Genomic DNA, 26,137 nt, shown 5'->3' with positions numbered 1-26,137 from the left:
GCTCACTTTGCCATCTTGGTGGTATAGGAGATTCATGTTATTTGAATGGTTCATTTTTCCCGAACCATAAAGACACGTCAGTTCAGCCCTTTATGACAAACTGCAAGAAGTAAAGGAGGAATAAGCATGAGTACTCCCCATACAAGTTCTGTTGGCATCTTGAACCTGAACCTGGTCATTATCGACCTGATAAGAAGCTTGGACTCCATATCTTTGCAGTTAAGAAGAGAGCACTTTTTTTCTTGTTTATTTTAATGGTTCCAAAAGAAATTTGTAGTATGGATGTCATAAGTAGAACTGATGAAATATCTGTATCTTTTGTGTAGATAAAGGTTGTAGACTTTTTTTGTGTTGAATATTTTAAAAGAGTTGGTAATCATTAGATTATCTTGTCATAATATTGGGCCCACTCTTTATTAGGCTTTCTTGTTGGTTGCAAAACTTCAAAGAATTTGATATTTCATTATAAATTAATGGCCTTATTATAATCACTTGGTTTTATATTTTAAATTATAAAATGGCATTCACCATATTTTGCCGGTTTTAGTTGTTAATTCTTGCTATCAGTCATGTTTCATTATGAGTGGGATCAGTAATTCGCTCTAAAAAAAACAAAAACACTTGGTAGGGAGTTAGATCTTTAGAGGATTGTAATAGCAAGGATTTGCAAGAGTTGTTATACTAACAAATAAATAAACAGGCCTCAAATCTAGGAGTGGCTAGAATTTGATAAAGTTGCCCATATTACTAAGTAGATAACTAACCTATTTTATTGTTAAACTAGAGGCCCAGTGCACGAAATTTGCACACTGGTAGGGTCCCTAGCAGCTGCCCGCTGCCAGCCGGGGCCTCCCTCCCTTCCCCTGGCCGGCCCTCCCCCTGGTCAAACTCCCAGAAGAACTCCGGTTGAGGGGACAATTTGCATACTATGCTTTTATTATATAGGATTATGTATATATAACTATATATAATTATTTATCTTGAAAATGTGTTGATTTTTCTAAATAATAGCTTGAGAACCTAGAAAAAGTACTTTACTTTTCTGCTATTAAAATACAATACTGGTTAAACTTACCAGCAACCCCTTGTATCTCTTAATGTCCGGACACAAAACACCATCAGTAACCATTTTAACTTATACTTTATCTCTCCTTCTAATCCTATTTGTGACCAGTCTCTCCTTAAGAATGTAGTAGAGTTGCCCCAGCCGGTTTGGCTTAGTGGTTAGAGTGTTGGCCCGAAGACTGACGGGTCCCAAGTTTGATTCCAATCAAGGGCATGTACTTCGGTTGCAGGCTCAACCCCAGCCCTGGTCGGGGTGCGTGCAGCAGGAGGCAACCAATTGATGTGTCTCTTTCACATCAATGTTTCTGTCTTTCTTTTCCCCTCCCACTCTCTAAAAATCAATAAAAAAAAAAATCCTTGGGTGAGGATTAACAAACAAAAAAGAATGTGGTAGAGTATAAGCTATAAACCTCTGGAGTGAATCTGTGTGCACAAATGTATGTAGGTGGGTGTGTATGTATGTGTAATTTGTTTCCTCCTTGCAGGAGCTCAAGAAATACAACTATTACATGTAATAAAGAGATCCAGAATCAAACACACACAAAAGAAAGACAAAGAAAAGAAATATAACATACTCCTGAGAAATAGAAAATTCTGTTCATGTTTTTACCAGGCATTGCACGTTTCTATTAAAGGTCATTTGTAAAATTATATTTTGTTTTATAATTTTTACAGAGGTGAGACTAAAACTCACATGACTTTGATAATGCCTTCCAAACTGAATGTTTAGAAAGTATAAGTCATGTTGCCATATGTGTATGTGTCTCTCCTTTAAGACAGCATGATCTTAAGGCACATAAAAGCAATACCTTCACCATTACAGACTACCAAAGGCATTAATTATCCTTTTTAGATTCTTGTGTCTCTTTGTTGGCTTGTCTGTCACAAAGAAATAATCTAGTAGTAATATTTACATATAATTAGGAAAAGTGGTCCTTACAGAGCCTCCTATATTACCTACAAAAATTTCACTATTAGTCATAACTTGGCTTTTACAAATAAGCACTTTTTCTCATGTAACTTTGCACCTTGCACTTTGCACTTATTTTAACAGGTCAGAGGCAAACTCTACTTTTTGCTCACTTTGTAACAGTCAGACTAAGGCATAGGCTAACTTGCCCAAAATCTAACATATTGGTGAGAGCTAGGTTTAGAATGAGCAAGCACACTTTTCTAGGCCCAACTTGTGACTATAGAATTAGACTGTCTCAAATTATGAAATCCAGGGATCTTGTTGCTTAATTCTAAATTTGTATGAGGAATTTATAAGCATTTGTCATATGTAATATATGTACCTATATATAAAAGTATATACTAGTATATGAGCCTTATCTGGTTTGGCTCAGTGGATACAGCATCGGCCACAATTGACAAATGCTTATAATGTTTGAAAGGAAAATATCTCAATGTAAAATTATTGACATATATTTTTGACATATACCACCCTTTTCTATTCCTGTTGTATTTTTGGTGGGTATTTTTGTTTGTTTGATTAATTTGTTTTGTTTGTGCTTCTTCCCTAGGTAACCGATTAGTGTTAACCATTAAATCCACTTTGACACAAAGTTTTATGTTTAATTAGGTGTTTTCCCCTCTATTCCAATCAGGAAATGAATGGAATATGGGTATAAAAAAGGAAATTGGACTAGAAAAAGAGAAATACACATTTATAATGTTATACCTTCAGTAGATAGATAATTCTACATGGAATATTCTCTTTTCAAAATGAAAAAAATTAAAGAGAGCACAAAATCTGACTATGTGAAAGTTTTACATCTGTTAATAATATTCCCTCTGTGTGAAAACAGGGTGGGTGAAAACTCTCAGAACAATTAAGAAGTAGAACAAAAGTGTCCTCTGTGTCTTTGGTTTCCCCTTTGCCTGTAAAATTCTAATCATTTTTTTCTATTTATCAGATACTTTCTGTGTGTGTACACTTTTCCTGTATGTACAAGAGAATCTTTAACGAGAAAAGGTTTATTAGTGCTGTTCAAAACCTCAATTTTATATCATTCATATTGTTTTTGATCTAATGGAATGTGAATTAATTGTTATGAGCTTGATTTGAAATGTTGCATATAGTGCTTATACTATTAAAAGAGTGTCTAGAATTTCTGTATTTTTTTAACTAGATTATTTTGTAGATTGCCAGTATGCCATTTTGGAACAGGTATGACATATTGATGCCTTCAATCTTCTGAATTGTGTGATTTCTCCACCATTTTTTGTTGTTTAAAAATGTTTTCCTATAGGTTAAGAACTTAAGGCAACCCAGTACAAATGTATCAGTATTTTCATTATCTGGAAAAAGAAATCCATTTTTTTTTTAAATATATTTTATTGATTTTTTACAGAGAGGAAGAGAGAGGGATAGAGAGTTAGAAACATCGATGAGAGAGAGACATCGATCAGCTGCCTCCTGCACGCCCCCTACTGGGGATGTGCCTGCAACCCAGGTACATGCCCTTGACCGGAATCGAACCCGGGACCCTTCAGTCCGCAGGCCGACGCTCTATCCACTGAGCCAAACCGGTTAGGGCAAGAAATCCATTTTTTAATGAACATTTTCCCCACAGCCTTCATTATGTTACAGACACTTTTCAAACATGTGAATGAACTTTATACTAAGTAAATATTTATTGCTTGTTTCAATTAAATATACTTTTCTCACTTGATGGCATATAACTATATAAATTAACTGTGAACAACACAATGCACGTTTTCAAAACAACGTTTACAGCATGGTGTTGCTGTATGTATCTTTCGCCCAGTGGGGCCAGCATTCTGTTAAACAATTTAGTTGCAGTTGTGAAAGTGCTATTCCCTTTAACATGGTTTTAATATTTAATTTATTGTTTGAGGCCATTTTATTCTATATTACTCCTTAAAACTGAATTTATTTCTGTGGCCTATGTCTATACATAATTTAAAAATCAAAAGAGACTATAGAAATGTTACACTAAATTATAGTGTAGCAAAAAGATAAAAGATAAATTATAGCATAGAAGTACTTCTAGCTTAAGAGAAATACATTAAGTAATACTAGGTACCAATCACAAAGAATAAACCCTGATTATTATTAAATATTACTTCATGTTATACATTTAAATTACCTTAAGTTTTTTTGGATCCAATACAGTTATGCATATAAAATTACTTTAATCAAGGGAATGAGAAAACAAGCTAGTGACTAAGAGAAAATATTTGCAAAAGATATCTGATAAAGAAGGCCTGTTGCCCAAATTACACAAGGAACTCTTAAAACTCAACAATAAGAAAACAACCCCATTTTTAAAATGGGCAAAAGATCTGGACACCTCACCAAAGACAAGGCAGGAGGACAAGGCAAAGGGTATTTTATCAATCAAAGTTGTTGGCAACAAGGGCTCACTTCTGTGAGGACCACTGAAAGAGGTGCTAATGCCTTCCATAGCAACCCACCTGGAAGCTAGGAGGCTGGAGTGTTTACCCACTGACTTCCCTTCTCTGCTGGATGAGGGTTTCTCCTGACGGGGAAATGCAAACTCCCTTGAGTTTCCGGGAGCTTCTGGGGAGTCACAGAAAGCAGAGCGCAGAAAGACCCAGAACATCGAAGTCAGTCAGAACTGCCTCGCAGGTAAACCAGGGGGTGGGATGTGGGCAGCAAAGGGGTGTGCTACCACCTGACACAAGCAATGTTTCCTCGAGTTCCTCAAGTTCTGAGTGAGCAGCAGAGAAATGAATATATGTAAATATAATAAAACTGGTATAATGAATAGTCCAGTGCTTACGTTGTTACTTTCATAAATGTTCCATATGTGTGGGTTTTGTGTGTGGAACTCTATGAAGAGTCTGAATTTCAGCTTCTCTCCTGAAAAGAGAAAGCACTCCTGGAAGCCGGAGAAACTTGAAGACATGTTGAGCAAGAGACTAAGTTTCTCCAGAGTTTGCAGAAATTTGGGAGAGGGTTTTTTTTTTTTGTTGTTGTTGTTTTTTTTACTTTCACAAGATGTTTGAGACTACCTTATCCTGAACTTAAGAAACTAAGAAATCCCATATGACAAAACTGAATCTAATACCAATTCATGACATGCTTAGTACTTAATATATTTATAACATTAACATGGACACTCATTAGGGGAAGCCTAAATCTTTTCCAACAAGCTTCCTTTACCGAGGCCATATCTGGGGTTTTGGGATAAAGAGAAATAAGAGAAAGGAGAGGATATTTACCAGCAGAGTGCCTTACCCCTAGGCCGTAGCTGGGAGAAGCTAGAGGCTCAGAACACATGCTCTATCACCCTTAGTTTGAGGTTCAGTCCTCCAGCAGCAAAACCAATGCAAAATATTTGCTTCAAGTGTTTGCAAGTAACCAGGACTAATGTGATTTTCCTCAATAGTGAAATGTTTGTATTTTTTTGGTGTGTTTTTTCCCCAAAGTTTAGTGAGGCGTTTAGACGGTATTTGTTTATTTATCTATTTATTTTTCCCAGTGCACGGATTCATGCACATTGAAAGGAAATTAATTAGAAGAAATATTTTAATATCGCTATTCGCCTTTTCTCTATAATAGAAGTGTCAACCAAATTCATGATCGACAATGACAGATTGAAACACATGCATGCGATTGGCACCAGCGAGAGCTTTATATGTATCGTGCATGCGCAAGTCAGCCTTTTATATATACAGAATAAACTTGCTTAATTAGACCTGCTTTCTGATGTAGCTAAACTTTTTCCAGCATAGTGAAGCACCCCAACTTCTCTTTCAGGTAATTGTCAGCAACACAGCAGTAAATATCAACACGAAGTAGATTATTATTGTAGATCATTCAGGGAGAACAAAGGGTAAAATATTTAACTGTAGCAGTGTTTGACTATATTCTGCACAGTGAGAAAACCTGAAGTCATTTTCAAGTTCCACCATTTCTTCTTTTCAGTCGGGTCAAGTTTGTAAACTTTCTAAATCTCTGTTGTCTTGCTAATGAAAAGAAAATAGGATTCTATTATCTACCTGCTCCAGGACTTCTGTGAGGATCAAATGAGATGAGGCATGTGAAAATGCTTCACAGACATTTGGTTAAAGTGTAAATTGTTTCCACCTGGCTATAAAGCAAGTTGTGTTCCTGGGCTGAAGAAACTGCAAGGAGGCTAGTCCTAGGGAGAGGAAGCCAGGCATTGCTACGGAAGCCTGGTGTGCTACGTGAAGTAATTACCCAGCACCCATAGTGACCGTTTCTGGGCTGGGCTGGGCTGTGGGCCGCATTTTGCACCATGAAGTCTTGGCAGTGTTGGCAGATTTGGTGGGGTGTCACTCTGGAGTGGTGGTGAGGCCTGTGTCCCACTTGGGGGAAGCCAAGTGTTGGTTTGTTGGGGCCAGGTCCATGGTGCTGTTTATTTTTAAACTAGAGGCCTGGTGCACGAAATTCGTGCATGGAGGTGTGTGTCGTTAGCCCAGCCTGCACCCTCTCCAATCTGGGACCCCTCGAGGGATGTCCGACTGCCCTCTCACAATCCAGGACTGCTGGCTTCCAATTGCTCACCTGCCTGCCAGCCTGGTCGTCCCTAACTGTCCTCCCCTGCTGGCCCGGTCATCCCTAATTGCCCTCGCCAGCCTGGTTGCCCCTACCTGCCCTCCCCTGCTGGCCTGGTCAACCCCAACTGCCTTCCCCTGCAGGCCTGGTCACCCCAAACTGTCCTCCCCTGCCAGCCTGGTTGCCCCTAACTGCTCTCCCCTGCTGGCCTGGTCCCTGCCAACTGCTCTCCCCTGCAGACCAGGTCACCCCTAACTGGCCTCCCCTGCTGGCCCGGTTGCCCCCAACTGCCTTCCCCTGCAGGCCTGGTGGCCCCCAACTGCCCCCCCCCTGCAGGCCTGGTTTCCCCCAAATGTCCTCCTCTGCCAGCCCGGTCACCCCTAACTGCCCTCCCATGCTGGCCTGATCAACCACAACTGCCCTCCCCTGCCGGCCATCTTGTGGTGGCCATCTTGTGTCCACATGGGGCAGCCATCTTGTGTGTTGGAGTGATGGTCAATTTGCATATTACTCTTTTATTAGATAGGATGGCCAGTGTACGTCATGGCAGCTCCAGCATTGAGCGTCTGCCCCATGGTGGCCAGTGTGCATCACAACTACCAGTTGGACGGACAGACACTTAGCCTGACTGGAGATTGAACCTATAATTGGAATGATGCTCTAATCAACTGAGCTACCCATACCCAGCCAGGGCCTGTTTTTTTCTTTTCTTGTTGTTATTGTTGGTGTTGGTGGTGTGTGTGTGTGTGTGTGTGTGTGTGTGTAAACCTGTGAAGGAACTGTGCTTCTCAGGTGGGTACACCAATGTTCTATCCAGGCTGAAGATGTAGACTACAGTGGAACATTAGGATGGGCAAGGGAATGTTTTCCATGGCTTTGATCATGTCAATCCCTGCTTTAAAGATTCTCCTGGCTCCTTATTGGGAGGACGTATACTAAAGTAATCAAATGTGTGGATATCAGGCCAAATATGGACTATGTGCACATCAAAATAAATAATTACGGTAATGGATTATAATCCTGTGTTCAAGGACCCCCAATGCCACTCTCACTTTCAATGATTTGCTATAAAGACCTACAGGTTAAGGAAGTTGTGCTGGGGATTACTGTTTGTTACCGGGAAAGAATACAGATCAAAATCAGCAATGGAAAAAGGCACACAGTGTAGAGAATATGGAAAACCAGGGCAAGTTTGCAGCTGTCCTCTCCCAGTGGAGTCCCGTGGACACTGATCATGTGAAGTACTGCCAACCAGGGAAGCTCACCTCAGTTTCGGTGTCCGGGGCTTTTATTGGTGGTCAGTCACATAGGCATGGCTGACTGCCCTGGTGGCTGAACTTAATTCTCTAGCTTCTTTAGAGGTCAAAAGATACTGTGTGGTCCAAAACCCTCCCCATAAATCACCATGTTAACATAAACTATCTGGTGTGGGCCAAGGCCTCAGGTAAACAAAGATACCCTTAACAGGAACGATATTCAAAGTACTTAAAACTTACTGTCCTGGAGTCTGGCAAGGGACAAACCTTTCTTTGGAATGTACAGGGTTTGGACAACCTGTATATGCTGAGTTAATCTTTCAGCACAAACCCACTGAATAAGAATCCATGAGTCTATATTGAAATAAATAAATAGATAGATAGATAAGAAAAAGTTCCCTCTTGTCCAGGAATGATTATAGGAGGGATAATGGATTAGAAAAATCACTATTTGGTTACCATGATAATACTTACTTCAAGCAATAATTATTAATGGATGCTCTAGTGAGTTGATTAGTGGTTGCCCAAAAGGTATGTCCATGTTCTAATTTTCAGAACAGGGGAATGTGACTTTACTTGGAAAAAGGGTCTTTGCAAGATGCAATTAAATTAAGTACCTTGAGATGAGATCATCATGAATTACCTAGGTGGGTCCTAAATCCAATGACTGTTAAGAGATACTTAATGTTTTTCTCTTATAAAAGACAGAGTAGCAGACAGATATACAGAAGAGAAGGTAATGTGAGACAGACAGAGCAGAGATTAATGTGGCCACAAACCAACGAATGCCACCGGAAGCTGGAATAGGCAAGGAAGAATTCTCCCCTGGAGTCTCCAGGGAAAACACAGCCCTGCAGACATCTTGACTTCAGACTTCTGGCCTCCAGAACTGACAATAAATTCTGTTTTTTTTTAAGCCATCCAGTTTGTAAGAATTTGTTGCAGCAGCCACAGGAAACTAATACAGATGCTAAAACCATTGGTAAAAAGAGGGATGCCTCAGGAATTTACAAATTATTAAAGTACCCAAAAATTCGTACTCATTATAAGGAAAAATATAGTAACTCCTCAGTGGAGAAAGTAGGCAATAGTCCTTATTGCTGAAACTTATTGGGTTTGAGTCAAACATAGCTGGTTTGAAGTTCTACCTGCATTATCATCAATTTATATTAGCTCAAATGATTTTAGGAGTTACTTAATTTCATTAAGCCTCAATTTTCTATAAAATGGAAATATTAATCACCAATACCCATATCTTAAGGACATTTTGAGGATTAAATGAGAATCCATGTAAAGCCCATAACACAGGATCCAGCACATATGTATTAAAATACATATTGGTTGTTCTGATGAGAATAGCTATCATCTACAGAATGAAGTTTAAAGTTCCTGTAATATGCCCTGGTCAGGTGGCCCAATTGGTTAGAGCAGTGGTCGGCAAACTGTGGCTAACGAGCCACATGCGGCTCTTTGGCCCCTTGAGTGTGGCTCTTCCACAAAATACCACAGCTTGGGCGAGTCTAATTTTGAAGAAGTGGTGTTAGAAGTTTAAGTTTAAAAAATTTGGCTCTCAAAAGAAATTTCAATCGTTGTACTGTTGATATTTGGCTCTGTTGACTAAAGAGTTTGCCGACCACTAGGTTAGTGTCATCCCAATACTCCAAGGTTGCAGGTTCGATCCTGGGTCAGGATACATACAAGAATCAACCAATGAATGCATGACTAAGTGGAACAACAAATGGATGTTTCTCTCTCTCTCCCTTAAATAAACTAAAATAATATTTTTTAAGTTCCAGAGAGATAAAAGCTATACTCATTGAAAGACTTTACGATCAGGCCACCCCCTATCTTTACAGCTACTACTTAGATTATGTTTCATTCCCAGGCCTCCTGGTCCAATCATTCAACCTTGTTCCTTCCAGAGCACCGATCAGCTAAGCCATTCACCAGAGCCCTGAAGTCTATCCATATCTATAGCTCAGACCACTCCTTCTATATACAAAACTGATGACCACATATGCTTCTTGAAGCTCTGCTCACTGGGAGGAGTATCTCAGCACCGTCTTCCATTGACACTTCCCAGTGAGACTGTGGCTTCCAAAGAAGCAAGCTTACACCCAGCTCTTGGGACTCCACTGCTGTTTCCCTGGGGGGATGGCAGGCAGCCAGTCAAAGATGAGTGCCCTTAAGGAACTCATCTGTGAGGGAAAGTGGCAGATACAATTGTAATGAACATGACAGTGTTAAATGTAATATAATAAGCACCACTGGGCAACTGAAAAGGAAGCAATTGGTTTTGCTTTGGAAAGTTGGGGGAATGTCATGGAGGACAGAATGTTTGATCTGGATTCTTGAACAATGAGTAAAAGTTCCACAGGCAAAGAATGGAATGACCATTTTTATTTAAAGCAAGAACAAGGCTCTCTTTTGACATTATCTAGCTCAGACTTAAAGCAGCTTAGTTGCGGATTATTTAAAAGATATCATGAAAAGTTTGCAGCATTGGGAGTATATTTCCAGTAGGGAAGAAGACATTCTTCAGATATCCATTTAATAAAAAAGATTTAGTGATGTTATTTGTAGACATGTAACATTGAAAATATACGTGTATTAGTTTAAAGTAAACTAAGGAAATTTCACTTAATGAGCAAAGGAACATCACATATGGTGACAGAGTAATATTATTTTTAAAATACTCACTGAAAATTTTGCTTAATTTCTTTCCTCTGATTTATGTGATATAAACAAACTACATAATGGTAGGAGGGACTATAAAGATTTTATTGCCACTTGTTTGGTATTGACTGCATAACTCACTCTGAGTAACAGTTGTGGGTATCTCAAACTAAGTGCCATAAAACATTTATAGCATGCCTCTCCACTTCCTAGACCTTCTCCACAGAGACAACACTTTAGTGCTCAGAAAAATACACATAAACGTAATAGTGAAAACTTTTTTGGTTTATTTAGATTACAGACCTCCAGTATGCAGTAAGAAAAATAAATGTTGCAAGGAAGATTTACTTCTCAGCAGGATCTCAGATTTTCTGGCAAATTCCTTCCCCAAGGAAAACCACTTTTCAAAGATATCCTCAGTAACATGCATACTGGAATTAACATAAAATTGCACGTTTGAATTCATTTGTAAATAACCACTAGTCACTTCCTTGCTTCCCCACCCCAGGACAGGACTCCGAGCATCACAAGTGCCTAAAGACTTACAAAAAGGAATGAATAGGAACAAAGGGATGTAGGCGCCAGGAGGAAAACAATCTCTCAGGACAAAATTAATCTCAAAAGAAATAGCTAATCCAATACCGGTATTACCAAAGTTTAAACTGCCTTTAAAATGGTGATCAGAGATAGTGTATCAAGTTTATTGGGTCTTCTACTATGCCTGCCTGATTTGCTTAAACTTTTATGCTAGGCTTATCCTGGGGATAGATTTCTGTGCTAAACACATAATAGGTGTTAAACTAGTATTGATTTTTAAGGGCGATGGCCAATAAACATAAACTTTACTCTTATTTTTAACTTTTACTTTATGCCTTCACTACCGAACGATGTTTTCTATGTTCCCTAAATCTCACTATTAGGATAGAAGAAACACAACTCATGTACAATAGACAAACCTCAAATAATAATTAAATTACCGTGCACCAAACATATAGTAAATGTTGGGGTAAAGAGTCCTGCTGAGGTTCCAAGTCTCAGACAAAAAACTTCAACACAAAATGTGCATAGTGAGTTTAAATTCATTGTAATTAAAGTCATCCAGAAGGTAGCTGGATTAATTAATGAAGAGGCACTATTTATCTTGGGATAGAAGATTCTAAAACCCAGAATGAGAAAATCCCCTAGGTGGGGGGTAGGGACAGTTAATAAGAACCCCTGGGAAAGGTCCTTTCATCGAGGATTGAAAATAAATAATACATTTGAATTTGAATCTCTTTAAATAGAAATCTCCCCCTAACAGCAGGAAAAGGGTCCCCTAACCCAGCAAGCTTGGGGCAGGAAGGGAGTAAACGGAACTGCAGAACAGCCCACTCAGCTGTTTCTGGTCTGGGACTGGGGCAGAGAAAGAAGGCGCGATGTGGGAACTGAGTATTCCGGTCGCTCAAAATAATTCGAAGGGTCAAACAACGAACTCCAGGCAACGCGTGACCAGTTCCCCCCCTTTGCAGCCTCCTACCCTGTTTCCACTCAATTCCCCCTCCCTCGCGCAGCGCGAACATCAGGCGCGGCCCCTTCCCACGCGGGGCGCGGCGGGCGGACAGCTTTCCCTGGAGCAGCCGACGGCGGGAAGTTCGCGGCCCGCGGGCGCCCCTCCGGGCCCCCCAGAGCTGGCTGGGCTAGGGAGGCCTCGAGCCTTCACCCCCACGCTAGCCATCGAGAGGCGGCCGGTGGCGGCAGAGGCCTCGCGGGCAGGCCGCTCGGCCGAGAGCTGCGAGCGCGGGGCGCCCGAGAGGGGAGGCGGGGCGGAGGGGCGGGAGATGCATCCTGGGAAATCCACCAACATGGGGCGAAGCCGCCGCCGTCGCCGCCGCCAGCCCGGGCCGCGGATGCCGCCGCTTCCCTGACACCCCGCGGGGGCCTCGCCGCGCGCCGCGGCCCAGGATCCCCAGGCACAAACTGGCCAGCGCGACCTCCGCCCGTCCGCCGCCGGGGCCATGTGAGGGGGCAGCTCCCTCCGCCGCCTCCTCCCTCTCTTCTTCCTCCCCCACCCCCTCCACCCCTCCCACTCCCCTCACACGGGGCCCTAGAGGAGCCCCCACTGCTGCCCGCCCTTCCTACGCCACCCTCACGATGGACAGGAACTACGCGACCTCCGGCTTCGCCGACCCGCCGCCGCCGCCGCCCGCGCCCCCCGCTGCCCCCGCCGCCGCCGCCGCTTCCAGCGCCACCGCACAACCCCCCGCCCCTGCCTGGGCCTACGAACCCCGAGCCGCGGCGGCCGCCGCCAGCAGCAGCGGCAGCAGTTGCAGCAGCCCCAGCCTCAAGGCCAGGTAGGGAGGGAGGGTGGGCGGCGGGGTATTGGTGGGCCAGGAAAGGCCGGGGATGCGTTTGGGGCCTTCGCCCCTTTGCAGCACCTCCCAAGGGTCCGGGCCGGGTGGGGAGCCCTCCACTGGTCTCCCCACCCTCACCCCCGCCGAAGAGGCGGCTGAGGCCTCTTCTGCGGTGGTCTTGGGGTGGGCGGGGGCGCCCAGTGCGGGATTCGCGCCTGGGACTAGTGGGGGACGGTGGGTAAAAGGGAGGGCTAGTCGGGATTCGTGGGTTCCGTCACCTCCCGGGTCCTGGGCTCTCACATGGTGAAGTTTGGGTTCGTGGCTGAACTCGGCTCTCACGGAGACCCGAGAGTGCCTCCGGGGTGAGGGGGTAAAGGGGGCTCCGAGGAGTTCGGGGCTGTGACATTCCATTGTATTAGAACCGACAATGTGGCCTTGGGGGGCCTGGCAGTGTGAGGGTGGGGGAGACCGGAGAGCAAGAGGCGCCGAGCCGGGTCGCTGACATTGGGGGACCCAGGAGGGTTGGGCTGCGGGAGAACCCCTGGGGCGTGGGGCCCCAGGAGGGGTCCTGGTGGCGCGCGAACGCTGCGCGGAGCTGGGTGACATATGTTTGCAGTGCTGGCCAAGATCAAGCTCTTTCTCTTCCACGCGTTCAGAGTTACTCTTCGGTCTTCTTCCCTTTCAACAACAGCAGAAGTAAGGAATCTCTCTTGTGTCTTGGGGAGACCAAAAGTTGGGAAGAAATTGGAGGGGGGCTTCAGTGCAGGCCATAAAGGTTGAAGAACAGGAGCATGCTTCTCCATTTCGGCTTCTGGAGCTCTGGTCATTATTGTAGCGTGGGGTTCAAGAGTTCATCTTTGCTCTAGCATAACCAAGGGAATCTAAGATACTGACTCTTATTAGATATTTGAGCTCACGGGAGACGCGTTGTAGTGCCACTTTGTGAAACGGTCATTTGAATGATAACTGGAAGGCGTGGTCTGGTTCGGATGATTCGTGAGCGGGGTGTTTTAAAACCACCTCTGCTGAACAATGCTGAATCTGGTAGGTAGGTGAAGCTTCTGATAACCAGGATCGGGAATCCTGGGTTGCTAATGACTTCATCCTCAACTACCGACAGGAAGCTTCGTGGCTTTGTCTCATCAGATTTCTTCATTATTGTCAAGACAGAAGTGAACTTTTTTTTTTTTTAACTTTACATATTACAGTGTTCTAGGTTATCTTTGTTTTTATGAAAATTCCACGTTCACGATTTGGAAAATAGGTCTGAAGATCAGCTGATCTTTGTCTTTAGATAGTACCTTGGGATGATTATGAGAAATTGAGAAAAATCTGGTTCAAGAAAAGGGAAATAAGCTTCCTTAGAAAATTTTAGGGCCTTTGCTTAAAAGAACTGAGATTTTTTTAAAAAAAGTGATGTGCCAATTTGGAGATAAATACTTAAATGCTGAAATAAATAGTCATAAGCAGTCATAACTTTGTATTATATACAATTAAACCATTTTAAAGAGTTTTATGGAAGATGTTTGGTACCTTTCCCATTACTATTATTTTGGTGGTAATTTGACTATCATTTTTCAAGTAGCTTTTGCATTGAAAATGATAATTTACAAATTAAAATTACTTTCTCTTCAGTGAACAGCAATGATAGGTATTTGTGCAGCATTTTTTATGTTTTAAATGAAAAAATGTTTTATTAGGTAAATGCTACCTAGTTATTTTTGTTATTTCTTTTAGCAGAATACTTCTGAGGCAAGAAACTAAATCTACTTGTCATATTTTCCAAATGTTGTTTATCAAAATAACAAAGAATGACTTCCCAAACACATTTGAAAACAGTAAGTAGATTCATTTGGAACACATAATCTAAAATAAATTTATTTTCTGTTTATTGGAAGTTACTGATTTTTAAATGCTAAGTCCCCCCCTTAAAATATATTTTGGGGATGGGGTCAGCAAAATTACAGCATAGAAGATGCAGGCTTTCCCCCTCCCCCACCAACTTGCTTTGTTAACATCTTGTGTTAGGATCAGGCCATCTGTACAGGGCTACACACACTTCTTCATTGTACCTCGTTTTATTCCTCAAACTGTGCAATGCCCTTTTTCATTTCAGTTATATAGAAAATACTAAATCTGAAATAATGCCCTTAAGTCTTTCAGTATTCTGTATTTTCTGAAGCCTGTTCATATTTTTATAACATTTTAAAGAGCTTTTTCATAATTCAGGTTATCAGTTGAATGTTTTTGTTTCCCTTTGTGGCACTTTCTTCCTGAAGGTGCAAATGAGTACTAGTTGTGATGATGTAATATGGATACATATCCATGAAGAATTAGCTTGTCTGTCACCTTGTTTCCAGTAACCTATTCGGAGGCTTACAGATGATAATGACATTCAGTTGTTACTGGCATGGGATCTAACATCCTACTTTCTGTCTGCTTGGTCCTGAAATGGAACATTTTCATCACTGATAGGGAAAAGCATGGTAAATAATTTTTCATGAGTTTAAAGTAATGCTTTTTTGATATAGCGGCTCCATCAGACATAGGTATTTCTGTTGTTTTAACCATTGAAAAATAAAGAGCTTATGGGAAACACCAGCATTTTACCTTAAAATAGGGTGTAAATAGAGATTTCTGAATATTTCTAAAACAATACAGGCTAGGTACATGGAAGTTCAGGGGTAAGAACTGGTCATATTAGTCTCCATTTATTTGTGCTTTTCTCAGTTGGTTTTAGGGACCAAATGAGCATATTTTTGCCTATCACTATGGAATTGGAAATATTTTTTGTGGGACTATTTTAGATACTGTAAATACCTTCGCATGCTTTTGGAAATAAGATGACATCAGGAAGCTGCAAGCCTGCTGCTGCCTTTTCTCTATTATTTATATTTTGTACTGAACAGGAAGAGATAGCAGTTTTATCATGGTGATGATAGATGTTTGTATTTGAATATGCACCAGAAAGTGACTAAATGGAAATATTTTGTTTTACAATGATTTATATTTGTGTTTTTTTTTGCCTTTCTAACTTGAAACAGTCCGGGGTTTTTTTTGCCACCAGTTTTTAGAATTTCCTAATAAGTTCTTTCTGATTATAGCATGTTTAATGAGTGTGATAATGATTAGCTTCTCTAAAAATGGTCAGCTACTATATTAAGGACTTTTTGAGTAAGTTTTAAAGCTAGAGTTTCCCTCAAGGCTTTTAAAAAAGACCTTGTAAGATTCACAATTTATGAGGAGTAAGGACAATCCCAAATTACTAAGGTTATTTTAAATATACTTCTGTTGTTCAGAAAGTGTTTTCCCATAGAAATAATGTTGTAAGTAATAGTAACTATCATTTACTGAGCAACTAATGTGTGCTAGCTACTGACTGTTTTAAATGATGTACTAGTACACACATGCACACAATTTAATCCTCCAGCAATCTTTTGAGGTACGTATTATTTTTACTTTCTTTTAGTGAAAATAGAAGCCGAGGCATAGAGACATTAATATACTTAGAGACACATAGCTAGTAAGTAGTGGAGCTGGGATTTAAACCTGGGCATTGTGGATATGGAGTCTGCATGTTTAATTACTGTACTTAATTACTTCATGGTAAGATACATCTACCTATATTATGGGTTAAATGAGCTTTTGTAGCTGGCCTGGAAACCTAACCATTATTAATATATTTACTTCGCTGTTCTTTGTCACCATTACCTCCCCCCCCCCCCCCCACCCGCCCCAATTGAAACAAGCTTCCTTTCACTTCCATAGCACTGTATTTTCCTCCTGGCCCACTGCTTTTCCCTGTTCTTCGTTAGTCCTGGCTATTTTAATCTCTACATGTTGTCATTTTCTCAGGACTTGGGACTGATACGATTTCTTGTTCATTCTATGCTTTCTCCTAAGGACATAACATCCGTGCTTATGGCTTTAAATATCATCTCTGGGGATACATGTGGCTCAAGCCCAGACCTCTTCTGAGCACCCAGTCCATATCCAGTTACCTCTCTCTGAGCTTTTACTTGAGTATGTAATGGGCATTTAGTAAAGAGCTCATGCTTCCCCCACCCACCCCACCTCTTGTTTGTATAGTGAGGTCCATCTCAGTCACACCTCTCTCCACCTCGTTGCTCAGGCCAGAACCTGGGAGTTGTGTGTGCTACTACTTTTTTATCTCTTAAATATATATTGAAATTGTCTACTTTTTTTCTGTTCCCACTCCACCCTGATTCAAGGTACTGTTATTTTTCACTTGGATAACTATGGTAGCCTCCTAAGTCATCCTAAGTGAAGCTAACCTGTATAGCAAATGACTTTCAAATTTATACCTCTAGATTCATACCTAGTTGCTTACTATTATCTCCACATGAATATTGAAGAGGTATTTCAAACAAATGTGTCCAAAACATGGATATCACCCTAACCACCAACCTGGTTCTCTAATCTTTCCCACCTCAGTAAGTAATATCACCTTTTATTGCATCTCAGGCCTAAAAGGTGGGAGCCATCTATGATTCATTTCTTTCCCTCCGTATCCACTCCCTTAGTAAATCCTGCTGATGTGATCTCCATGTCCATGGTTTCCTGCATGGACTGTTTCAATTGCCTCCTTTTGCTTTTCTTGCTTCCACCTTAGCTTTTCTAGAGTTTATTAAGCATGCAACAGTCAGATTTAATATTTCAAAATATAAATCAGGTGATGTCATTACTCTGCTTAAAACCTTCCAATGTTTCTCCAGAGGAAAATCTCAAGTCCTTGTCATGGACTTTATATAATACACCTACACACCTCTTACAAACCAATAAAAGCTAACTACCACTTTTTTTTTTTTTTTTTTTTTTTTTTTAGGGCAAACAATTTAAACAAACTTCACAAGGGAAACTAAAAGAATAGCCTATAAAAATATAAAAATATGCTCCTCATCATTTGTTATTAGGGAAATGCAAATTAAACCACAATGAGATACCTCTACCTACTTAAAATGTCTAAAATTAAGAAGACTGGCCCTAACTGGTTTGGCTCAGTGGATAGAGCGTTGGCCTGCGGACTGAAGGGTTCCAGGTTCGATTCTGGTCAAGGGCATGTACTTTGGTTGCGGGCACATCCCCAGTAGGGGGTGTGCAGGAGGCAGTTGAAAGATGTTTCTCTCTTATCGATGTTTCTAACTCTCCCATCACTCTCCCTTCCTCTCTATAAAAAAATCAATAAAGTATATATATTTTTAAAAAAAGATCTTGCCAACCCAATTAAAAAAAAAAAAGACTGAAAAGTTCAAATGGTCAAAAGAATATAAACAGAAATGGAATATTCATTCATCATTCATTATTAATGGTAATGTGAAATAAATAGTACATGCACTTACCTTCTCACCTAGTAATCCCACTCCAAATATTTAACTTAGAGAAACGAAAACGTATGTCCACAAAAAACTTGTATACAAATGTTCAAAGCAGGTTTGTTTATTCATAGTAGTCCCTAACTGGAAACAACCCAAATGTCCATCAGGTGACTAGATAAACATGTTATGATATACTAGTATTCATACAACTCATTGAAAAGGAATGAATTATTCATGTATGCAACACCATGAATTTATCTCAAAAACATGTTGAATGAAAAGAGCCAGACACAAAAGAATATAGGCATTAGGTTTATCAGTGGCTGTCTGGGGATGAGATGAAAATGGTATTGATTGCAAATAGTCATGAGAAACCTTTTGTTGTGAAGGAAAAGTTGGTTAGGATTGTGATTATATTGGTGTATATATTTATCAAAATAAGTGAACTGTGCACTTAAAATGGGTGTACTTGCCCTGGTCAGGTGGCTCAGTTAGAGCATCACCCATACACTAAAAGGTTGTGGGTTCGATTCTGGTCAGGGCACATACCTAGGTCGGGGGTACAGGAGGCAGCCGATCTATGGATGTTTCTCACATCAGTGTGTCTCTCTCCTTTCCCCTTCCTCTCTCTAAAATCAATAAAAACATATCCTCAGGTGAAGATTTTAAAAAATGGTGTACTTGATTGTGTGTAAATTATACCTTAATAAAATTTATTTTTAAAGTTAAAAAAAGATTTTTATGCCCTAGCTGGTTTGGCTCAGTGGATAAAGTGTTGGCTTACAGGGTCCTGAGTTCGATTCTGGTCAAGGGCGCATGTGGGAGGCAACCAATTGATGTGTTTCTCTCACATTGATGCTTCTCTCACTGTCTCTCCTCTTCCCTTACACTCTAAAAATAAAGGGGAAAATATCCTCGGGTGATGATTAACAACAACAAAAAAGATTTAAAAATAATCCTAAAATTGAAACTTCAAACAAACAAAATGTAATTCCTACAAGTAATTAATAAAGTAACCGTAACAATAATATATTACTTTTGAATCAGTATTCTAACTGTATACACTTAGCGGGATATAATCTTGGGACAGAAAGCATTGTGAAGAAATATTGACCTTTACTTAGATTTGTTTTTGGTAGAGGTTATATTATAGTATTTTCAAATAGAGCTAATGAGAAATATATTGATGTAGCTGTGAATTAGGATTCCAACCTTAGGAAAAGGGAGATACATGTGTGAAATCAGGGAAGATGAGGAATACTATATTAGATTTGAATGAGAGTTGTCAGTATGAGCTCATGTATTTTAAAAGACTAGATTGTCCACCAAAAGGGCCTAAAAGCAAATGAAACCTCAGGCATCAAACACACCTTACACCCAGATCTTGGTTTCTAAATGCCAATGCCCACTAAAAGGGCTCCCAGTAGAAATGATTGATTTCAGGTCTGGTACAGGAAAAATAACAAGGTGCGCCTAAAACTTCTTGTGCTAGAAGGATGTGTTTGAGCCTAACAGAGTACCTCCCACCACCTCCATTCTCTGGGAATAACTCACAACCACTCCTCCAGGATCTGGACACTACCCCTGGAGATTTTCGGGTAATTGAACAGGGACCAAGGACAATCTTGTCATCAGATTCAGTCCTGGCCAGGCCATGAGTAGGGTGCTAAGGGGATGGAGCCCAGTGCTGTTCTGGGCCCACAGAGTATTGCCTGGCCTGGACCCTGGACCCTGGACCCAAGCCAGCAGAAGTTCCCACGCCAGTAAAGATGAGTTGTGTTCTCCCACATGGTTCTTGAGAACTTGAGTGGGGCCCCCTGCCTTTTTCAGCAGCTCCTTCCTGCCACCCTCCAAGGCTCCATCTTCATTTATTCTCTCTATTCCTGCCGTTTAAACTCTGTTCAGAGTCCAGATGCACTGGGCACTTTCCTCTTTCCCACTGTAGTGTGGCCTTTAAAGCATCCCTAATCCAAACACATCAGTTAGTCATTCAGAAATACTTATGAAACACACACCAGGCGCCAGACAGTTCTGGGCACTGGGAAGCCAGCAGGGACCAGGACAGGCAAAGTCCTGGCCTCCCCAAGCTGACATTCTAGGGACTTTGACGAAAGGAGATCACCACAGAGGGGCCAGTTTGGGTGAGGAGAGACAGGAAGAATCACCCAAGATAAGGTCAGTAATTCATCCTTTTGCTTTGAACCACAGCCAGCCAAGGTTACTGAAGCCCAGTGGAAGGGACACTGTCCCTGCTGTTGAACAATGGCCTGGGGCAAGTTTGAGCTCTCAGCTGTGATGACTGGGCCCTTTCATGCAACCTGGGAATTCACCTACACAGACCTCACCTGAGGCAGGAATGTGGTCTGTGCTGGGCTTCTGTCACTACCACCTGCCCAGACTTTCCAGGCCGAGGATTCAGGGCAAGTGAAAGTTGCTACATCCACCCAAGGTGCTTTCTACTGCTCTGTCCCCTTTCTGTTTGCAACAATCACTGTGTGGACCTGGCAGGTGCTATCCACACACTCTGGGATTACCTGTGGCATGCAGCCGGGTTCCGTGCACAACTGCTTTATGTGAACAACGTGCTAAGTGGGGGTGGGGTTAAATCATTTAACTAGAAAGTAGGAAAAATAACAGAAATATCAGTTATATGTGAAGAAAAAAAACGTTAGGAAATAGAATGAAAAGTTCCCATGAATTCCAGAGTTGAAGATGGGAAGTCAAGTGTATTTCAGCTCCTTGGGTGGTGGCTAGTCCCTGTGCCTCAGTCCTATGGGGAAGTGGGGTTGCCTCTCCTCCGCCCTACCTCATGTCCTGGTTTGAAAGGCTCTGGTTTAAGATCTGCCCTCTGAGGGGGCCTTTGCTTGGTAATACCTTCTCCCAAGTGCTCTCCCAGCAGGAAGGCAAGTATAGATGCCGAAGAGGAGATTCATTTGCCTGTTAGCAGGATTCAATAACAGCAACCCAACCAAGTGGCCCTGGGCAACAGGGACAAATCATTCCCTCTCACAGTAAGAGCTTCCAAAGTAGAGGTGATCCAAGATTACTTACATGAGCAGCTGAAAAATGTCATTGAGGACTCAGGTTCTCTCCATTTTCTCTCTGCCATTCCCGTTTGCTCACAGTATCCTGTCTCATGTCCCTCATCAGATGTCTCCCAGGTTTCATTGGCCAGAATCAGCACAACCCACCCACACTTAACAATCTCCAGGTAAGATGAGGCCCCCACAATGGCCTATACTAGCAAAGAGTCACCCTTTGGAGCTGGGTGGAGCCCACGGTCCTAAAAAGGACATAGCCCTAAGAAGAGGGCAACCCAATCAAGGCTCTGCCACCCAGGTAGCGAGGAGGAAATGGTTCCCTAGTGGGCAGCCCACAGGTCTGCAACAGGAGGTGGCCCCATTGACCTCTCTAAGGAAGGAATGGTAAAATGATCCTGATTTTATGCTCAGGAAAACCAAACTATTCTAAGGCAAGAATCCTGCTTCCTCAGAGCTGCCATCAGGTTGAAGAGATGGAAAGCCCCCTTGACAGTGTTAACTCAGTGGCTCCCACTGCAACCTTCTAACAGGCCTACAGGTGCATGGGACAGAGAATTTCTTGCTGGTACTGAGTCAGAGGCACATGGCTTGATGGTGTGCCCATTCTGATTACAGATCAATGTCAGGATCAAAACAGTGATGCTTGGCTTCAGTTTCTGTCTGTGTAATAAAACTCACCAGTGTCCCTCGTCTGGAGAATACTCACTCTCATGGATAAGAAATACCACTTCATTGGAGATTTTGCTAGGGCTTTGTAAAGGTTCTTTTCAAAACACTGAAAATCTTCTAATTCCTTGTGAAATAATACAGCACTTTTACAAAGAGAAAGACGTTAGGAATCTATTTGTCCTGAAGACCTGACTTAAGTCCTCCCTGCAATTCTGTGAAATACATCCTTGATGCTCACGAGTCCTTTCACTACCACTCACCACTCACTCACTTGACTTGGGTTGGCTGTCTCTCTTTGATTCATGCCAGGTCCACAAGTGCTGAAAGCTCAAGTCTCCATCCTGGTTTTCTCAGAAGAGCCAGAGGGAGCAAAGGGCATGACCCTGGGAGTCTCCTGATTCTCCTCCCTCTCCAGGAAGTCCTCCCCATTGAGAGTATCCTCTTCCCACAGCAGGCCTTCCTTCCACCTGATATATGAAAAGCAAGGCTCAGATTCCTCAGTGATGAGCCCACACTATACATTGTGAAACCTCTTCTTCTGTGACTCTGCTTCTGAGAAAGGGCTGGGTGTGTTCTGTCTCCGGCAACAGAAGCAGGTTTCTTCTGGAACAGTCGAAACCGCAGTGTCCGCTGTTGTGCCTCTTTGAGATCCAGGCTCCCACCTGTCAGTGGGATCTGGCTCCACGGAGAGTCCATTGTCCCTTGGGCCTGGGCAGAGTGGACTGGGACTGTGTTAATAAGAAGACAGGTTTGGAGGGTCTGGGGTTGGAGCTTGGAGGGCAACCACCCCGGTTTCCTGTGCTGAGTCATTCTCCCACATTGCAGAGGACCTCTTTCTCCAGTGAACCTCTGCTATCCAGAAAAGGCTCATTTAAAAAAAAAAAAAAAAAAAAAAAAATATATATATATATATATATATATATATATATATATATATTTGTATTGACTTCAGAGAGGAAGGGAGAGGGGAGGGAGAGAGAGAGAGATAACATCAATGATGAGAGAAAATCATTGGTGCCTCCTGCATGCCCCCCCACTGGGGATCAAGCCTACAACCTGACCGGGAATGGAACCATGACCTCCTGGTTCATAGGTTGATGCTCAAACATTGAGCCATGCTGACTGGGCAGAAAAGGCTCATTTTTATTTTACGAAGAATGCTAACTTTTAAATGTGAAATAATGGTATAATTAGAAACCTACCATTTCTAATTTTCAATGCAATAATTGAGTTAAAGATCTTGAGTGAATGATATCTAAACCATTGCTGTTGGGATCAAGATATTTACACAGCCTTAAAATAATACCTCAAAATTGCATATCATGGCCAAGACCGGTTTGGCTCAGTGGATAGAGCGTCAGCCTGCAGACTGAAAGGTCCCAGGTTCGATTCCGGTCAAGGGCATGTAACTTGGTTGCGGGCACATCCCCAGTAGGAGGTGTGCAAGAGGCAGCTGATCGATGTTTCTCTCTCATCGATGTTTCTAACTCTCTATCCCTCTTCCTTCCTCTCTGTAGAAAATCAATAAAAAAAAAAAAAATTGCATATCATGGAGAGATCTGACAGTACCTTTCAGTTTAGCATCACTTATAATGAGACAAATTGACATTGTGTGTGTTCTCATGTTATTCGATAATTAAGAAACATCACTATGTACTTCTCATGAGGTAGCAATCAGACCAATCCAGAATTTGGGATAGCATACAGTTCAAGAAATTAAGACAGTTTAAGACACAATTTCTGTGTCATGAAATTAAGACAGCGGGATCTGGGATTAAGGACAGGGTAAGGCACTGTCTAAATTTAAAGAGACATGCCCAGCCAGCTTGGCTCAGTGGTTGAGCATCAACCTATGAACCAGGAGGTCACAGTTTGATTCCAGGTCAGGGCAAATACCCAGGTTGCAGGCTTGATCCCCAATAGGGGTCGTACAGGAGTCAGCCAATCAGTGATTCTCATCATTGATGTTTCTCCCTCTAAAATCAATAAAAAAATCTTATCAAACGCTAATATGCAAATCGACCAAACAGCGGAATGACTGGTTGCTATGATGCACACTGACCACCGGGGGCAGATGCTCAACGCAGGAGCTGTTCCTTGGTGAGCACAGCAGTGGTGGCAGGAGCCTCTTCCCGCCTCCGCAGCAGCACTAAGGATGTCCGACTGCCGGCTTAGGGCCTAAGCCATCAGTTGGACATCCCCCGAGGGCTCATGGACTGCGAGAGGGCACAGGCTGGGCTGAGGGACCCCTGTGCACTGGGCCTCTAGTATATATATATATTTTTAAAAACTAAATAAAGAGACACAACCAAATGCCATTCTTGAATTTGATTTCATCCTACATTGAAAGAGCTTTAAAATTTCCAAATATTTTGCTAATAATTAGGGGAAATTGAATTATGACCTCTGTATTACATGCTATTATTGACTTAATGTTAAAGTTCTTCAAGTCTAATACTGGTTATATAGGAGAATATTCTATTCCTAGGAGATACAACTGAAGGAATTAAGGATGTAGTGTGATGTCTGCAAGTTATTTTCAAGTGGTTAACTAAAAAATAAATTAGTGTGTGTGTGTGTGTATATATATATATATATATATAGTGAAAGATAAAATGTTAACAGTTGTTGAATCTTAGGTGACAGGTGTGTGGGTTATTCATTATACTATTTTAATTTTTTCTCTGGGTTTAAAATATTCAAAATAAAAATCAAGGGAAGAAAACATCTTTTTCTGAATGACTCAAAATGTAATTTCAAGCTTTTGGGAAATAATATTAATGATCAATTTATTTGAATGATCTGATATTACATAGAATGTTAAAATTAGAGGGACCTTGGAAATTATCTTGTCTAGTCCCTTAGTCATACAGATAAGATTAGTCTGACAGTAATTGAATCACTTGTTGAAATCACACTGCAAGCCAGTAGTAGAGCTTGGACAATGAATTCAGCTGTCCTGTTTTCCAGGATATTGCTCTTCCATATTTTACCTCTCCCTGTAAAAGGACTTTGTAGGAGGTAAAAGCTGAATTAAAGAAAATATTATGTGTCATTTTTCTTTCTTGTATATCTTCAATGTGCTTTCCCCATTTTGACATTATTGTCAGACTGTGCTTGATCTCTTTGGTCTATAGATCAGGAATTTATAGTCAAAGACTTCTGCTACCTTTGACAATTGCTCTTTTAGAAATTTTTTTTCTAGAAATTTTTTGATCATATGGTTTGAGCATTGTGTTTTTGGTCACTTATTTTTATTATCCTCTAGTTTAAGCTATGAAGAAGGACATCCCTCACTCTCTGAAACAAATCGCCTTCAGAGACAGACTTTTGCAGCCTCTCATCAACTTCCTGGATATCCTACCACACCTCAGCCAACCGGTAAAAACTCTCTTGTGAAATATAACATGAATCTGGGTACATTTAGTGAATAAGAAAAAAGTCAGTTTTCACATGTTGGGTTATGAATATGTACATAGGAAATTTTAAAATAAAAATGAGATTAAAAGCTTTGTCTTTTATTGATAAGGAATATAAACATAACTAATTAGTTGGGAGATCTTTTTCATGCATCTTTATAGATTTTAAATTATAACTATGCGTAGTCAAATTAATATTTGTTTGCTATTTCAAAATAAAACAGTTTAGGATTGTAGAACTTTTGGCCTCAAATTTCAGAGTCCTTTTTAAAATATGATCAGAAATATAATTTTATATTAATAATATCTTTACTTTGGGATATATTTTATCTTCAAATGTAGGTCTTTCTGGAATATTTGATACTGGTGTGAACAGTGCCAGCACTAACACTAAGGAATCTTCAGTAATGAACTTTCTCTCTTCTGTTGAATCTCAAACAGCTCAGGCTGCTTCTTCAGGAACTACTCTTTTACCACAATTCAGGGCTCCATCCTGGCAGACAGGTGATTCTTTGTTTTCAGAATTTTTAAGTCTTGTAAAAATATACTTTGTATGGACCTTGTCATTATGGTAGTGTGGCTGAGAGTGAAGTTAATTATTGATTTTCCAGTGAACTTTAAAACCTGGAATTTTTCACAGGTTTAAGGTGGACAAAATTCAATAAATTTTACTAGCAGAAATTCAGTTTTAGCACTCTGATAAAAACCAACAAGTTGAAGAAAGAAGGTAATTATTAAAGATAAACCCTAGAAGTAAAGTTTTTATCTGGCAACTTAAGTACAGTTGACCCTTGAAAAATGGGTGTTAAGGGTGTGTTGACCCCCTGCATAGT

At 41.2% G+C, this 26,137-nt stretch overlaps 1 protein-coding gene across 3 annotated transcripts in view; it reads left to right on the top strand.

The window, feature by feature from the left end:
• The first annotated feature begins 12,329 nt into the window (after positions 1–12,329).
• QSER1 (glutamine and serine rich 1) overlaps positions 12,330–26,137 on the top strand; it is a 61,645-nt gene continuing 47,837 nt past the window's right edge. Inside the window, exons 1-3 of one of the 3 annotated variants that reach the window (XM_080687171.1) lie at positions 12,330–12,839; positions 25,154–25,266; positions 25,746–25,808. In XM_080687171.1, the coding sequence (XP_080543297.1) occupies positions 12,640–12,839; positions 25,154–25,266; positions 25,746–25,808 (376 nt within the window). In that variant the 5' untranslated portion in view covers positions 12,330–12,639. Of the gene's footprint in view, positions 12,840–25,153; positions 25,267–25,646; positions 25,809–26,137 lie in introns of all 3 variants that reach the window. The other 2 variants (XM_080687170.1, XM_080687172.1) reach the window with 2 other exon arrangements.

Source organism: Plecotus auritus (genome assembly GCF_963455305.1).
Source record: "Plecotus auritus genome assembly, chromosome: 9".
In the NCBI taxonomy this organism is placed as follows: domain Eukaryota; kingdom Metazoa; phylum Chordata; class Mammalia; order Chiroptera; family Vespertilionidae; genus Plecotus; species Plecotus auritus.
Note: the sequence above shows the minus strand (reverse complement) of the source record. Positions and strands in the feature narration are given on the sequence as shown.